The sequence below is a fragment of the Anarhichas minor genome, unplaced genomic scaffold (genome assembly GCF_050575085.1).
Source record: "Anarhichas minor isolate MPS153535 unplaced genomic scaffold, ASM5057508v1 ptg000028l, whole genome shotgun sequence".
Classification (NCBI taxonomy): domain Eukaryota; kingdom Metazoa; phylum Chordata; class Actinopteri; order Perciformes; family Anarhichadidae; genus Anarhichas; species Anarhichas minor.
The window spans coordinates 10,135,179-10,151,385 of record NW_027466474.1 but is presented as its reverse complement, the minus strand read 5'-3'; the positions used below and the strand labels follow the sequence as shown (position 1 = coordinate 10,151,385).

At 45.1% G+C, this 16,207-nt stretch overlaps 1 protein-coding gene across 3 annotated transcripts; it reads right to left on the bottom strand.

Annotated features, from left to right (window-relative positions):
• Nucleotides 1-2,329: 2,329 nt before the first annotated feature.
• Nucleotides 2,330-16,026, bottom strand: mapk9 (mitogen-activated protein kinase 9). Of its 3 annotated transcripts, none has more exons than XM_076103328.1 (12): nt 15,831-16,025; nt 10,684-10,830; nt 9,806-9,935; nt 8,855-8,913; nt 8,518-8,656; nt 8,062-8,227; nt 6,807-6,878; nt 5,700-5,882; nt 5,173-5,294; nt 5,021-5,084; nt 4,645-4,716; nt 2,330-4,425 (listed from the first exon to the last, which is right to left on the bottom strand). In XM_076103328.1, exons 2-12 carry the CDS (start codon nt 10,797-10,799, stop codon nt 4,289-4,291), a joined length of 1,260 nt encoding a protein of 419 aa, XP_075959443.1. In that variant the 5' UTR covers nt 10,800-10,830; nt 15,831-16,025; the 3' UTR covers nt 2,330-4,288. The 3 variants fall into 3 exon arrangements, with proteins under 3 accessions (XP_075959443.1, XP_075959442.1, XP_075959444.1); XM_076103327.1 differs by having other exon boundaries at nt 5,173-5,297; nt 15,831-16,024; XM_076103329.1 differs by lacking the exons at nt 2,330-4,425; nt 4,645-4,716; nt 5,021-5,084; nt 5,173-5,294; nt 6,807-6,878 and having other exon boundaries at nt 5,730-5,913; nt 15,831-16,026.
• Nucleotides 16,027-16,207: the final 181 nt, after the last annotated feature.

Below are 16,207 nucleotides of genomic sequence, written 5' to 3'. Positions count from 1 at the left end.
AGTTGCAGCAGACAAGAGGCTGGCCAGGCAGTTATCTAAAGGCTCTCAGCAGCCACATGTGCCTGGTTGAATCATGGAGCTGCACTGTATTACTACTGAGACCCCCACCACAGCCAGCTCCTGCTCCATGGACCCCCTGTACGACAACTGCCCACCCTTTGCCCAGCGAGGGAGGGCCAGGGCAAAGGAAATGGAGGGTAGGGTTGTGTGCACTGCTGTAACCAGACTCCCAGGCCCCTATAGCCCTCTGCCTGGTCTGGCTCCAGTTGTGAGTGAGGTTCCCATTCTGGTCGGTGGGGGAAGAGGGGCTGGCGCTTGGCCAGATCATAGCTACTGCAGCTGGAGAGGAGGCCTGGGAAGACAGGACTGGGGAGCAGAGCTGGGTCCATGCATGATAAACAAAGTAAGAGGGGGAGGGAGAGCAGGAGAATGGGGAGGTAGCTGGGGAGCCGAGGACAGGGCTCATCTGAACCAGAGCGAGGAGCACAGTAGTGCTCTTTCTCTGTATGATAACCTCCCCAACGCTGCCACTCCCGACAGCCTGCAAGAGATCTTTGACATGGAAACAAGCTGCGAGGAGCACTGGCAGGGGCAGATGTGCCAAGCACGGGCCCCCCAGGGACTGCTGGACGGCGAGGGAGCGAGTGAAGACAAGAGCGCCAGAATCCAGCAGCAGAATCCAGACCAAGACAAGAAGCGTGAACAGGACCCAGAGCTGGACTCAGGATCGTGTGGATTCAAGCAGCTCCCGCTGTCGCCCCCCCAACAACATCTTACAGCAAGTTCCCCTCAACTATCTCAAACTGAGTGCAAGGTTCTGTGGCCCCCAGCTGACGCCCAGCACCCAGAGCAGCCATCCTGGTCTCCCAGGGTGCCCCCTCCTGTGCCCCTGGCAGACCCCTCCGCCAGCGCCCTTCGCAGCCTCCTCACTAGCCTCCAACAGCAAATAGTCAGACAGAGGGAGGAGTACGAGGCACGAATACTCAGGTAATGCACATTTTTGTCTTGCATTTCCATTTCAAACTACACAGCACACACAATCACGTTGCAGAGATTAGGCACGCGTGTAGAAAGAATTGTCCTAAATTGAATGTGCTTATGCTGTCGGCTTCAGTGACACACTTTTAGTTCACTGACTCGCCTGTGAGATTTTCCCAGCCCTGAGTGTATTTCCAGTGGAGGGTGGCACAATGTTCCCAGGCCCAGAAACTGTGTTTGTCCACTCAGCTGTGCTGCTCAGTTCATTCAGTTGACCCCGAGCGTCACCCGACATCCTGTTTGGTTCAAAGCGCACACACAACTGCTTTTAGTTCCCTTTAAAATGTCCCAACATAGGCAGTACTAAGATCATTACGAATCATTAAGTCCTAATTATTTCCAGCGTGTTTAACCACTTCTGTTTGTGTGTTCTCAGTCTACCGTGGAGATCTCAATGTATTATGTTAATTACTTGGATGGGCCACCTTTTTTCCCCCCCACTGACCAAAAACACAAATTCACAAAGTCAATAGATAAAAAGCACGTCTCGTGTGGCTGACCTACAGAAACTGCTCATGCCACTGGAAAGAGAGCTAATTTAAGGGGCCATGCTGCTGACCTAGACACAACACATGCCTCATTTATTACCGATATAGATAGAGCAAGTCTCAGTGTAAGGTCACTACTGGTTGGCATGGACAAGAGGAAACCGGCAATTCTAATAGCTTAACATAGAGTACAGGAAGGAAATAGATATAGTGTAAGCCACCTGTTCTGCCTTTTCCAACTGTATCAGGCATCAAACCTACTAAAACCAAACAATCAACACAGATGCTACAGATTAACCAACAAATACATCACTGATCTCTCCCCCTACAGTATACACATCCAGCCATTTTGATATTCTTGCCTTTCTCTCGTCTCTACCACCAGCCTAGAGCAAAGAAACGCAGAGCTGCAGGTAGAGGTGGTTCGGTTGAAAACAAACCTAACGCAGCAGCGGCACTGGTACCAGGGCGTCCAGGACAAGATGGCGGAGTCCGAAAGGACCCGGGCCGCCGCAGAACTACGCAATGCAACTCTGCAGAAGGAGATGGAGCAGTTCTTCGACACCTTCGGAGAGCTCAACAATGAGGCCAAGAAGACGGAGCACATCGTCAAGAGCTTTTGAGAGAAGAATACATGAAGTGTGTGTGATGATATGAACAGTGTGCAAAGAGAAGGACAAGAAGACTGATTAGTCTTTAAACTGTAGTGCTGTATAGTAGTTTGACACAATCTATGCAGAATAGTTCCTTTAGAGTGATGTACAGTTATTTTTTCATTAAGAATCTGAGAAACATACAAAACGTATCACCGATGTCCACTTTATTAGTTACGGAGGGAGAAAAGATGTTGGCCGGGTGATTATATTGTGGTCATTGCAGTCACACAGGACATCTCTGAAAATAAAAGGAGAAATGAACTGAACAGAAACGTGAGATGCTCAGTGTGTACAATGAAGTGATTTGTTTTTAAAACACAGTAATGGTGGTAAGGAGGTCCGAGCACTGTGATGCTCAGTCCGTCTCTGATAAGAGTTGTGAGTGAAATTGCCGCTCCATCGGTCGTTTAAAGGCATGACTGAAATAAGGTCACGTTATTAAAAACGAAAAAGCGTAGTGTGCAACATTTAAAACCCCAGTGACTCCATAGTGTCATATCTCTGCATGTCCATCGCAATGTGCAATCAGTTCTGCAAAAAAGCAGCTCCACAGTCCATTTCTCTCATCTTTAAGTTTCCATCTGGAGTTCCAAAGGTGCAGATTTCCATCCAGGACTCCACACATCCTCCTTTTTAAACCGCACGTTTGCTCTTTGCCGAGGGGACGACTTCCTCCATAGACTCGGCCCTTACAACCGGGCGACTGCTGTCTTTAAGGACGATTCAAAGGAGAGAATGAAGGAGAGCGCTGCACAGTACATTTTGATAACACACACACACACACACACACACACACACACACACACACACACACACACACACACACACACACACACACACACACACACACACACACACACACACACACACACACACACACACACACACACACACACACACACACACACACACACAAAATGCAAAAAAAAAAAAACACACACATCTGCATCAAACAGGCTTTCAGAACCAAGGACATCAAGGTACTGTAATAAAAGAACGGACCTGAACGGATTTCTCTGTATAACGAGAACTACGGTATCGTATTGGCATCTTTAACGCCGTCATGCAAGTTGAACACCATTATGTGTGTCGTACTGCCTTTATCTACAGGATGTCTGATTCTTGATGGTGTCTGTGACTGCTCCAGTACGAATGGAATGGTTTAGAATAGACAAGAGGCCTCTTGTACACGGGCCGCAATGTGATTGTGTGCAACATTTTTGCAAGAACACAAAAATAAATAACCACATGTATCTTTTTTTGTTTGTTTTGCCTCTCCCAAATTTACAGGATTGTGATATTGTTTTGAAACACACATTGTTAGTCGGTACCTTATGTCCAATGCGGATGCAATATACAGCTCTACAGAAATGTTGAACGAAACAAGCACACTTTATCCATTTATAATGACAGGGTCAACAGCCACTATGATCTTTATATACAGTACATTATATCAGGAAATAAAAAAATGTAACACTGCAACCACAGCTTCCCCCGGCTGTCAGGAGGAACATCTCAACTTCCACATCACTCAAGGCAACGGATTAAAGAGCGGCGCAAAAAGCCCCACTGTGATCTGTAACACTGCCAGCTCGCTAGAGGACCGGTCAAACTTTGGACGAGTGTTTGATCCTCTTCACGTGGACTTACGGTAAGCTTTTGTTCGTATTGGCGTAACATGCGTGACAGCAGCTGTGGTCTATTTTCAGTGCGTGTCTGCTCTAATTTGATGACCTCTGGTCTCAAGATAATCTTCGCTAAAAAAATAAAACTATTAAAACACAGGCATACAGAACGAACAACAATTCCCCCCACCTATCATATATACTCGATCAAGGTAAACAATATCCACAAAGAAGAGGAAGATAAACCTTTAACCCAATAGACAGCTTAGACATCTAGGATGTTGAACGAGATCATAAACAGGAAGAAAATAGAAAAATAGACCTATTCATCGACGTGGAAGAGGAAAGAAGAAAAACACAGAACAGAAACAAAAGATCGGAAAATGAGGGGGGAGTGAAAGGAAGGTGATGGCAGATTGATATCTGGATATTGCAGATCGGAGGGCAGAGGCAGGCAGAACGATGTGGCCATGGACTGTGTTCACTGACTCTCGTCCAGCGGTCCCGTCAGTGTGTCGATGCTGCTGCTGTCTGTGTCCGAGGCCACGGTGTGCTCCGTGGACATGGACGAGATGTCGTTGGCTGATGAGGATGCGGAGGCCGAACCCGACACCAGATCTGATACGGGACACGCACAACAGGAGGGAAACACAAGATAAAGAAAGCTGAGGTCATATTTAGAGTAACTGAGCACTTCCTATACATTTTTCATGGGACAGCCGTGACCCCAATGACATATTTCAGCACATTAGTATGAAGTTAAAGCTAAAACCTCTCCTTATAGCAGCCTGGTGTCCAATATTGCAGAAAATGAATGAAGATTATGAATATTTGTACCTGAACAGTCTTCTTTCATCAGTCCATTCTTGTTCCTCTCTTCCCAATCAATCACCTCGTCATAGATGAGTTCTGTAGAGAAGCAGACAATGGAGCGCAGTCATTGTGTTTAAAGGTACAGGAGATTCAGATTCAGGGATTTGTAGCGAATGAACGATCTGCGGTCATTCTATCAGAACAATTGCTCTTATTTTGTCCTATTGTGTGTTTGCTGAATACTTTGGCAGTGTTGTGTCACACAGACAATGGTGATTATTAGCTTTAACTCTGAATGCTTTGCACAGCATATCTGCATACAGACATGGACGGTTTGGCTTCCTGTAAGGAGGTTAAGCTGCACTGCTGATGGGCTTCCCTAGAGGGCAGTGCATCCCACCTTTCCACTGCTCGATGGAGTGCTCCCTCTCTTCCAGCTGTTTATCTGAAATCTGGGGAGGAGGCTGTGAAACAAAACAGAAACACATAAATCAGCGCGTTCCCACGCAGCCAGCCTCTGCACTGATGGAGCGAACGCAGCGGCCTCCTCACCGCGTCGGCCTCTCCGGGGTCGTACCACACGTGTATGTACGGGTGATTGAGGGCTTCTTCCACGGAGATGCGGCATTCGGGATCAACGACCAGCATTTTGGACAGCAGGTCCCGTGCTTGACCTGCTGTGATGGCGACAGAGGAAAGGGTAGTGTTACTGTGGAAACAGGCCCATGACATCACTTCATTTCAGCTGTCTTTATGCGAACTGATTACTTCCCCTTGCGGGGGAGGGGGAGTTGGGCAACATCTCTGGAAATGTCAAGTTTTGTTCTGTTCTCCTGTTTGGGTGATGTGAGTCCTAACTCTAAATGCCACAGAAAGACTTTTGAGCTACATGCTCATCCTCTCAACTCGTATCAGGGATCCACTCTTCAGCCTGTGGCCCTGTAGGTCTGTTGACAAAAAGCCTTTCTTTGACCACAATCTGTGTTATAGCAGCGTCCTCGGTAAGAGATTTAAAAACCATCAAATTTGACAGCTAAGGAAAAACAAAACGACATGCATTTGAAGGTAACGTTTCTTACTCTTCAGCTTGTCGTGTTCGGAGTCAGAAGGAAAGGCCCAGTCGGGGAAGAGCTCGGCAAAGCTGACGCCGGGATACTGCGGCTTGTTCATCACGTAGTTCCTCACCGTCTCCATCAGCCGGTTCATAAACTCCTGAGTGGGCGTGCCCAGAACCTCAATCACCTTATTCCACTGGTCGATGTCTGCAGAGCACGCTCGTTATGGAGAACTCAGCTGCATTATGGGTATGTTCATGCGTCAGCAGATGAGAGGAAGATTCGATTAAGGCATTGAATCAAGAGCTAATCACATGAAATTGACGCTCTATGAATAACGTATATAAATATCCAAAGAAAACGACAGTCATGGAAGCGGATATGTGAAACTGTACTTAGGCACAGTGGTGCTTTGAGCTTAATGCTAACATCAGCAATGTAATGCTAACATTTGCCCATTAGCAGAAAACACAACCCAGAGTTGAGATCGGTGGCAATGTTGTTCGTTTTAAAGTTATTTGGTCATAAAACAAAGTATTGGACAAAGTGAAACCTGACGATGGTGCTTGGATTACCAAAGCGATCACATTTCATCCAGAGGGAAACATGAAAGTACTAAACGTCATGACAATCTACCCAATGGTCGTTAAGACATTTAAAAACCACAAAAATAAAGATATGCGCATTCAGCGGGCCCGCTGACTCACAACTGCAGTAAAAGGCTGTTACTTCCCCCGCTGAAAAGCAATCTATCCGAGGATCGCACGGTGCCCTGTACCCATTCTCAGCCTCTCAGGTGTAAATGGTCGGCGCCACTGAAAGGAGCTGGTGAGCGAAGAGGTGACCGAACCCATTAGAAACAGAGAAACGGCCAATATAAATGCAAATGGCTTGAATTGCTTCAATTTGATTCCCGGTATCAATTAAAGGGATTATGGCGATCTGAAAAACAACTCCACAGATTAATAATCATTGAAGAGGGCAGGAAACACACGCAGCGCTCCGATTAAATTGGGGTCTACAGATTGTGTTTAGTAAGCGGGAAAGCGTGCTGGAGGAACTATGAGACAGGAACGTGAAAGATGGAAGAAGTGGGACAACGACAGAGACGGTGAGAGCGCTGAAGGATACGGTCCGTGCCCTGGAAGATGACGCCGCCCTTTACCATCTCTCCCATGATGCACCCCACTGACCAGATGTCCACTGGGAACAGAGAGCACGAGCAAACATCAACCCACAGAAAATATATGAAATACCGATCACATAACATCATATAATGCTAAATATACAGTAAAATGTCAGCATGACAACATGCTCCGTGGTTTGAATTTGAATGACAAACGTTAAAATGCAGAACACCAGCTCTGGTTATTTCTGGTCCATCCTCTAGCGGTGCCGTGGCCTGATGCTTTCATCATCTTTATCTTAAGGCTGGCTTTCTTCTCTCTCTCTCTCTCTCTCTCTCTCTGGAAAGCAGGCCTCTGCAGCTCCTCTTATCAGTTTACACAGCTGTTGCCCTCTTCATCACTTCGCCTGTGTGCAGAGTAGGATGCATGCACTCTGGGTGAGTTGACACTTTGCTTTAGAGTGTGCAATGGGTGGCAGACGGCCATTAACTCCCGTCTTTGCTCAGTTTCACTGAAGCTAAAAGAGGTCCGTGTGCTCCGTTAACGTCTCCGGATCAGACAAACCACTAAAGGTCGAGTCTCATCATGAATTTAGACGGTGGACAGGTTACACTATTCATTGGGACTGCTTTAACGGGATAGTTGCACTCTGGACCGGGCAAAAAGACTTCCTGTTAGGCCAGACGAAATAAAAATCTGACAAGGCTTCCGACCACTTCCTGTTTCTAATCCTACCGTTATGTGATGCTTCATGTTTCATGCATCACCTTGTAGTTGAGCTAGTTTAGAAAAGATACAAACAACACCACTGTGTTTTGTAGACAAACACGTTATAAAAATGTACTAAGTAGCACAAACTGACACTTTGACAAAAATGTATGTAAAATGAATAATCCGTTCCAAGCAGTCTCCAGCCCCTGTGGTGCTCGGACTGATACCGATATTCCTAACAGCCCGTATGATAAGTTAATGTTCATTAACTACGACGGCTCTTTGTTGAGCTGGTGGTCCATTAAGGACATGAAGAGTTCCAGGGAGGAGCCACTTTTATGTTTTAGCCTTTATCATTTCTGAACAGTTCAGCACATGAACATATTACTTATTGGTATCTAATGTCATGTTCATCAAATGATCACAGTACCTTTGTTGATTTAGACAATGATTGTAAAGCACAGAGCAGTGCTGGTGGAGTTGTATTTATTTTAGAGATCTTTAAAACTTGTAAAACTGTTGTTAGACTGCTGCGTGGCCGTCCTTACCATTCTCCTTATACTTCATGCCCAGTATGACCTCGGGGGCGCGGTAGTATCTGGTCACCACGTAGGGAGTCATCATGAAGTTAGTGCAGGCCGTCCGAGCCAGGCCAAAATCCAAGATCTTTAAAGTGCAATCCGACTTCACCACAATGTTACTGGGCTTCAGGTCCTGAGGGGAGAGAAAATCTATAAATACAGAAACATGCACACGCAGAAACATAACCCTTCAGGTATGTATTTTGATACAGGTGGTAGCAGGAGAAAGAAAAGAATGGATGACTATTATGTTATTTTGGAGAAAACTGTGACATCCACATTCTTCCACAGTTAGGAATGAAATTGTAGAATCAAAGACATGACCACAGTGATGTGGAGGTGTTCTCCAGGGCGTGCCAGTACACTGTGACATCATTGTTGGGTGTGGTTACAGGCTGTGTATAGCCCACAGCACACTGTTACCCTGTGGATGATGCCGGCAGAGTGCAGGTGCCTGATGCCACAGAGGATCTGGTAGAGCAGGTAGGACATCCGCTCATGGTCCAGGTCCATGTGGATCACCTGGCAGAGGCTGGCATCCATCAGCTCCATCACAAGGTACCTAAAGGGGAGGAGATAAGAGCTTTGAGTAAAGGAGTTCATACAAGAACAGTGTCGAACGCAAAGAAGCAGAAAGAGCACAGAAAGGCAACACGGTGCAATACGAGAGGGTGACGGGTAAATAGAGGGACGATAGTGAAATGCTAAAATCGCTGAATCCGACAGAAAGCACAGAGTGGAAACCTCTACTGCCACTCACAGGTCCTGGAATTCCTCCAGGGACTTCTGAGGCGTGAACACATTGATCAGACGGATGATCTGCAGGCAGAGAGACAGGCCGTTAGTCCACTCCGTTACTCTCACATCTACATCCACTCCACTGTGGAGCGCTAGCCAACCGAGGACAGAGCGCTCAAGTGGGTTTGTCTGAGCAAGGCATTGCAGCAAGCTGAACCTCTCTTCTTCTTAAGTTTGGACAGGCTTTCAATATTTCTGAGAACAACAGACAATCTTCCAGTCATATCCCAGTCCTACTGTATCAGAAGTGTCTCATGAAACAATACATGAGAAAATGTGAGGATACAAGTTACATTTTAATTGCAATGCAAGCAGCTTTTAACTGCCCTGCATAGTTTATGAAATACAAAAAGGTTTAACTGCTTTATCATGTTATAATACAGTACTTTATTTATCGGTATCAGGAATAGAGCACATATTCCAGAGGGTAGGGATTGACATAAAAAGTGTTTCTAGAACAATTGTCAACAAGCTTGCAATAGGCTGCACGTCCTTGTTCTGTGCAACAATACATTCTGAACTTTAGCTGAGGCTACCGCGGGAGTTCAGCAGTCTGAGTAAATCAAGTCAAGTGTGTATTTCCCAAAGTTAGTGTTTTTAGTCCAGAATCCACTCTTTGTGTTTCTATCCCTCCATTGCAGCTCAGCACAAATAAACTCTCCAGAGGAAACACAAGGAGGACATTACAAACACTGTTACTGTGGCTGATACACACTTGTGTAACTGAGACTACTAAAGTCTCACATAAGCTTTAAACCAATATTAAACAGAATGAGGACGGTGGGTCTGGTAATGGCCGGTATCAGCAGGTTTGATTAGACCGAGCTGCTTCAAAGAACATACGTGCACCTGATTACTGCTTTCTACGAAGACAGACTTTAAAAACACGTCAACCTTTAAATTCAAGCCTTACATTTTTGTGGCCGACACATTTTAGCAGCACCAGCTCCCTGTAGGCCCGCTTAGCGTGCGTCTGGTTCTGGAAGGGTCGACACAGCTTCTTCACTGCCACCGGTACACCGAGGACTGAATCTAGAGCAGAGCTGCTCACACACACACACACACACACACACACACAGACAAAGGTCATCGAGGAAGACAACACGTGCATCCTGCAGAGCAAAGCGGTCGTCTGACTTGCTAGCTACCCGTCTGTTGTCCTTTATCTTAAAACAGGTGAAGGGGCTCATCCTGAAATTGCTCATGCCACCAATAAGACTGTGATGTTCCTTATGAACCGTCTCTTCATGGTGGAACCAGACAACAGGTCAGCTGCCTGTATCCAAAAACTGTATCAGGGCCACAGTGCCTGCAGCAAATTTCATGGAAATGTGGCCATTCGTCTTTCTTGATATAATCATGATAATATCATAATAATGTAATAATAATGTCATGGAACAATAATTCAGTGGTGCAAAAGCAAAGTTCAATGGGTCATTCATATCAACAGGAAAAATTCAATCAAATTTAACCTCTTTATGAAACTCATGTTAAAGCCACTCACGGGGAAATTAAATGAAACTGGACGTTGAGGCATTGATGGCAGACAGAACAGGCCCTTCTCACGGCAGACATTTTCCCTCGTCGTCGTACAGATGTTGCTCATAACATTACATATAACAGTAAGCCATGACAGTGTGACAGTGAGCAGTGTGACTTACCGTCACAGAACTGTCTCTAGTGAAACAGGCCCACCTCTTTACTTCACTCATGCAACAACTGCCGTGTTTAACTAATTCGGCAGAACTGTGGGTATTAACAACAGCCTGTGCTGGTGCTACAGCCTCTCACCAGACGATGCCCTGAGCGCCGGAGCCGATGGCGCGGAGCTGCTCGTAGCGCTTGAGTACGGTGAAGGTGGAGTCTCCCACCTGGACGCTGTAGAACTGGCCCTCTGCCTCACTCATCCTGCTGAACGGTCAGGACCACCAGCGCTGTCTGCAGAACACATACAACAGATCAACACCCTAACAGCATGACTGACTTCACGCCGGGCAGGTCAGCTGTACACAACATCACGTGTCTCCAAATGGCCGTGCAGAATGGTGAACAAGTTGAAGCCCGTTAATAAGCCTACATCAGGGGGACGCTGTTATTGCACTTACAGAGAAACTTGAAACCCTTTTTTTTTCCAGTCCAATGAATCACTCAAATGATCCACAGTGAATGGCGGGGCCTAATATGGTTCCACGTGCCAGGCCCTGGCAGCACTCCCTCCATCTCCAGCCCAGTCCTGGAGCCAACCAAGCCATCAGTTTGCTCATCTGACAACGGCAACTGTGGACTGGAGCTGAAGTCGAGGCTGTAAATGTGTGTGTTGTGAAGAACAGAGGCAGCTCACAGCTTGGTGTTCCCGAGGCTCTCGCTGCTATATGTAAACTCATGCTGACACACTTGTGCCCAGTAAACACACACACACACACACACACTGATGCAATCAGCATTAAGCATGTTTGTTCCTCTTTGATTTGCATCCAGCGTCACAACATGGGAGTGTTCAGCCATCACATGAGCACATGACTGATACTGATGTTAACACGTGATATGTTTGTGTATTCATAAAAAAGTGTCAGCGTTAGCATTGATTCCTCAGGCAGGAAGTGTAGGAGGAGTATTATTCTTGGCCAGGGCGTGTGTGTGTGTGTGTGGGCGAGGACACACAATCGTGTAGCTATGCAACAGTGAGCAGTCACGGCTGTTTGTTGCTCCTTATGAAAACAGCCACACGGTAAACGGAGGAGGATATTTTTGCCTCGTCTGTTGGACACCGGCTGGTATTCCTGGTCAGAGAGACACAATGTGAAGAAGAAAGAAGCAGCGGGGGAGAGGCTGTGATCGAACAGAGCCAAAGAACACTTCAAGCTGGTGAATTGTAAAGCTTTGACACTGTGACAGCATTATAGAGAACTGCAGGGAGCGAGTAAGGAGACGTGGACCAGCTGTCAGCTGACCCGACTGGTACTGCCTTCAGTTTGAGGTCGGTAGAGAGGGAACGTTATCGGTACACTTTGTTTCTGTCACCGGTTCAGCCGAGTGAAGCCATTCTGGATGTGTCCTAAAACGTGCATTCTCTCTACTGGCCAGCAGGGGGCGACTCCTCCGGTTGCAAAAAGAAGTCTGATCGTGTGGAAGTCGAAAATGAGTCTACTTCTCACTTGATTTATTACCTCAGTAACATAAACATGTAAATATCTGTTTATGGTCTCAGTCGCTAGTTCTGTCTTCTTCTGTACAGCATGATGCTCATTTAATAACCTATCGAGTCATTTAGAGTAAAATAGACCAGAAGCTTTAGGGCGGGCTACCTTGTGATTGACAGGTCGCTGTACAGTCTGTGGTCACACTACTATGAATGAACAAAAGAACAAACACAAAATAAATCAACAGATATTGTGTATTACTCTTAATATGGTTAGTAGTAGTAATAGTAGTAGTAGCAGCAGTTGTATAATTATTAATAATCATGGCATGTGATTAAAGACTTGAGCTCTTCTATAATGATTTTTGCCAAGAAACCTGTTTTAGAAGTTTTTGCCAACACTGATTTATTAGCTATTATTAGCTATATATATATATATATATTTTAAAAGGTATATATATATATATATCAAGGTTCCTTTTTCATATACGAGTAATTTGATAGGAAACATTCATATACTGTACATTACTTTCTTATTACTATTAATAGCTGAACATTTTTTCATCCTCATGTTAATCATGGCACAGTAAAGTAAAGTCCGTCACCATCGTCATTCATTTTTTAAAATATTGATCCAGTTAAACACAGAGAAATATGGCTTCAGATGTAGTCGGTGAGGGAATGCGACCGCATCACACACACACACACACACACACACGGCTCTCTCACTACACCCATGGGCAGAGCTGCAAAGACCTTTACGTTCTCCGTGCTTCTCTGTCTTTTTTCCATTTTCCTTGGCTTTGTCGTTGTTTTACGCTCCCGACATTCCCTCACTCCTCTGCCCTTTTCTGGGTTCCTCCCATCTTCCCCGTGGCCTCCTAAAAAAATCCCCACAAAAGGGGACTGAGTGGTATTAACGGATATATTTTTAATGAATATATTTTGATTATCAAAGCAGAGCTTTTCCCAATTGAATACATAATTGTTAAAATAATGCAGGTGCAGCAGAAACACCATGCTGATGCGTTGGCTGTGAATATTAGAATAACATGAAAGTTTCCCTTGACATGCATGGATTCTAGGCCACTGGAACACCATGTGCAACAAATATCCTGCAAAAATACTGGCTCTGCTGTTTTAGCTTGGAGGCTGCATTGGCTGAAAGTGGCACTTTGATACTTTTCTATAAGTCTGGTGCACTGATTCACACGTCAGGCGAAAGAACACGTTGAATGGGGCGATTAATCACAACCGTAACCCATTTCAGCTGCTGCAAGCACAGCGTACGTATACAATCCTTCACTTACTGCCACGCGAGGCACGGCTACGGGCTACATGTACAGTTGACTCAGCAGAGATGTATGAACACTGACGGGGAACAGCTGAAAGCGAGGGGGAAACTGCATGTACGCTCAGAAAAGCCAGACGGACACCAGCAGACACCTGCTATTGTTCAAATTCAAAGGGGTTCGATTAGTGTAAATACAAGTTAATGTCGCCAAGGGAAATCTAGGCCATCGCAGGAAGGCTACAAGTGGGACAAAGAAAGAATAAACAACATTAACCACTTATTACATCACTGATATATTCACAAAGATGTGAACATCGCATTAATCACAGCAGCGTACAATCACGATGCTTGACCTCAGGAATAATGACGGTGTCATGATACAGCTCGTGGGCCGACATTTATAATGTTACATAATTTAACCAATCAGAGCGTCACAGAGGGATCACCTGTGTGGACTGTAGCCAATCATAGCACCTCGTCATACTATGACTGTAGTGAACAAAACAGGAGATCAGGGACTAAAATAAATAGCGTACAGTAGCAGTGTTGGTCTAAACAAATATTGCAATTAATTATTTTGCCATATAGTTCAGCACTAATAGTTAACTCGCAGTTTCTAAAGTACAAACTGGCTGATCATAGATGTTTCTTCAGAGAATCATTAGGAGTCGTTTCGCTGGTTGCTCTCTCTTTGGGACCAGTATCGACCAAATCTGGTTTATCTTTTGCCAGAACGATGAAGAAAAAGTTATTTTTTCAATAATTTGAAACTGTGATTCTGATATTACATAACATTCAAGTCATTCAACCAACTCTACAATAAAGGACTGACCTGTTATAACCATAAATAATTACAATATTATTGTAAAGTGTCAGAATGCCTCATTATGGCGTGGGCTGGGCAACATATAGAGACTAGACATAGGAGACTAGATATCGTGTTAGATATTAGATATCTTATTATTTATATATATATATATATATATATATATATATATATATATATATATATATATATATATATATATATATATATATATATATATATATATATATATATATATATATATATATATATCGTAATAAGGCATAAGTTTTGTCTTTTTCAGGTTTTAAAAGCTGCATTGCAGTAGAGTGGTCATTTTATGAACTTACCAGACTAGCTGCTCTATTATTTAACTTTACCCACTTAGTCATCATGTCCACATTACTGATGATTATTAAGTCATAAAATCTCATTGTGTCAGTATTTATTAAAAGCACCAATAGTCAGCCCTACAGTATCAATATGGAGGTATTGTGATTTTGATTTGCTCCATATACACCTCATCCCTAATCATGGGAAGACAACAAATATATATATGAATGAAAAGCATAATGTTCTCTTTTCCTTGTCCCTTAAAATCCACAGTTAAAAAGGTTTTTGTGTATTTCCGCACTTCCCTTATCAAGGAGTTAATACAGAGAAACAACCTTCCCCCTCCTCTACCCGAGCTCATCGTGACTGCTGTCCAGTTGAGGCCCTCGGGTCTGACGTGGCCTTGGCTCTCAGCTGGGAGCTGGATGAGAGTCAGTGAGCTGGCTACGATATCAGATTATGGCCTGAAGACTCCGCATCTCAACCTGATGTGGCAGAGTTACAAAACACACACAGGGGTGACTGCATCCAGCCTGCTGCTGCACTAGAGATGTGGGCCGACAGTGGAGGACCGGTGGATGGAGGATGCTAAAGATGTGTTAATGGGGGGGGTGGCAGTAGGCCAACACGTGTTGCTCTTGATAATCTTGTTATCCTTTTAAATGTGTATTATACTGTGTGTGTGTATATATATGTACTACAATCTCACTGTACTGTGGGCTAAAACAACCCAACCTAATGCTCGTACATGCTTCAGATTTTAGATATGACAGATTAGCTCCATGTACACATGGCACCTGATGTGTTGAGCTGAAACTTGCCTCTTACGTGCCATGTCAAATAAAACAGCACGAGCGTTCCTCACATCTATACCTGTTTTGAGTATACTCGAGCTACAGACATGTCATTCATCTGGCTAATGTGACGTTAGTGACATCAGCAGGTCTAGATAAGTACACTGACGACCTTATGTTGTAATACAGCCTAAAACTGAGAATTTCATACATTTCCACACGCAGCATGCCTACTTTAAAATACATACACACACACACACACACACATACGCGCACACACACACACAAAAAGGTATGAAGTCACCCGTGTATGACACACCGCGGCCGCAGCACCGCCGGCACACAGTCAGAAATGAGACGTTCACACTGCCGAAGTCACACGAACATACACGCCGGTTAAATTCACGTCGCGTTTGGGCGGTTGTAAAGTTGCCGAGGCCTACACACTGACCGTCTGCTTCGCTTGTGTCGGAAGCAATGCGGTAGTCGGTCCGGGGGCTGAACTGAAAGCTCTGACGGACTAACGGACACGGCGGAGGAGGAGGCGGCGGCGGCGGTAGCAGCGAGACCTACCTTCTCTCCCTTCTCCGCTCGCAGGGCACTCCCATGCATCGAAGACACAGACACGATACTCTTCTCCGTCTTTCAGGCACAACCTGGACTTGGGAAAGTTGAGGAGAACGAGCTGTCACGATGGATAAAACCTTCCTCCAGTTCCTGGCGAACTCCGGCGACAGCACGGAGGGACGAATGCGGAGGAAGGGAACGCCACAACAAGCACAGCGCGAGCATGCGGGTGACGTCATCGCGCATCGTTTACGTGGGCGCAAACTTTTTTTTTTTTTCTCTCTCTCCGTGAAAGACTTTGTGGAAAAACTTTTCAGGATGCTCTGGATGTTATTCTTGATTCAAATATTGGTTTAAGGATCCGTAGTAGAATAAGTAATCAG

Bases quoted from the DNA above. Each gene is read 5' to 3' on its own strand.
- mapk9 (XM_076103327.1), bottom strand. From the start codon at position 10,799: ATGAGTGAGGCAGAGGGCCAGTTCTACAGCGTCCAGGTGGGAGACTCC. The intron at 9,936-10,683 runs GTGAGAGGCTGT...GTGTGTGAGCAG, and splicing joins GGCGCTCAGGGCATCGTCTG to CTCTGCTCTAGATTCAGTCC. The intron at 5,298-5,699 runs GTAAGAAACGTT...TCGCCATCACAG, and splicing joins CGAACACGACAAGCTGAAGA to CAGGTCAAGCACGGGACCTG.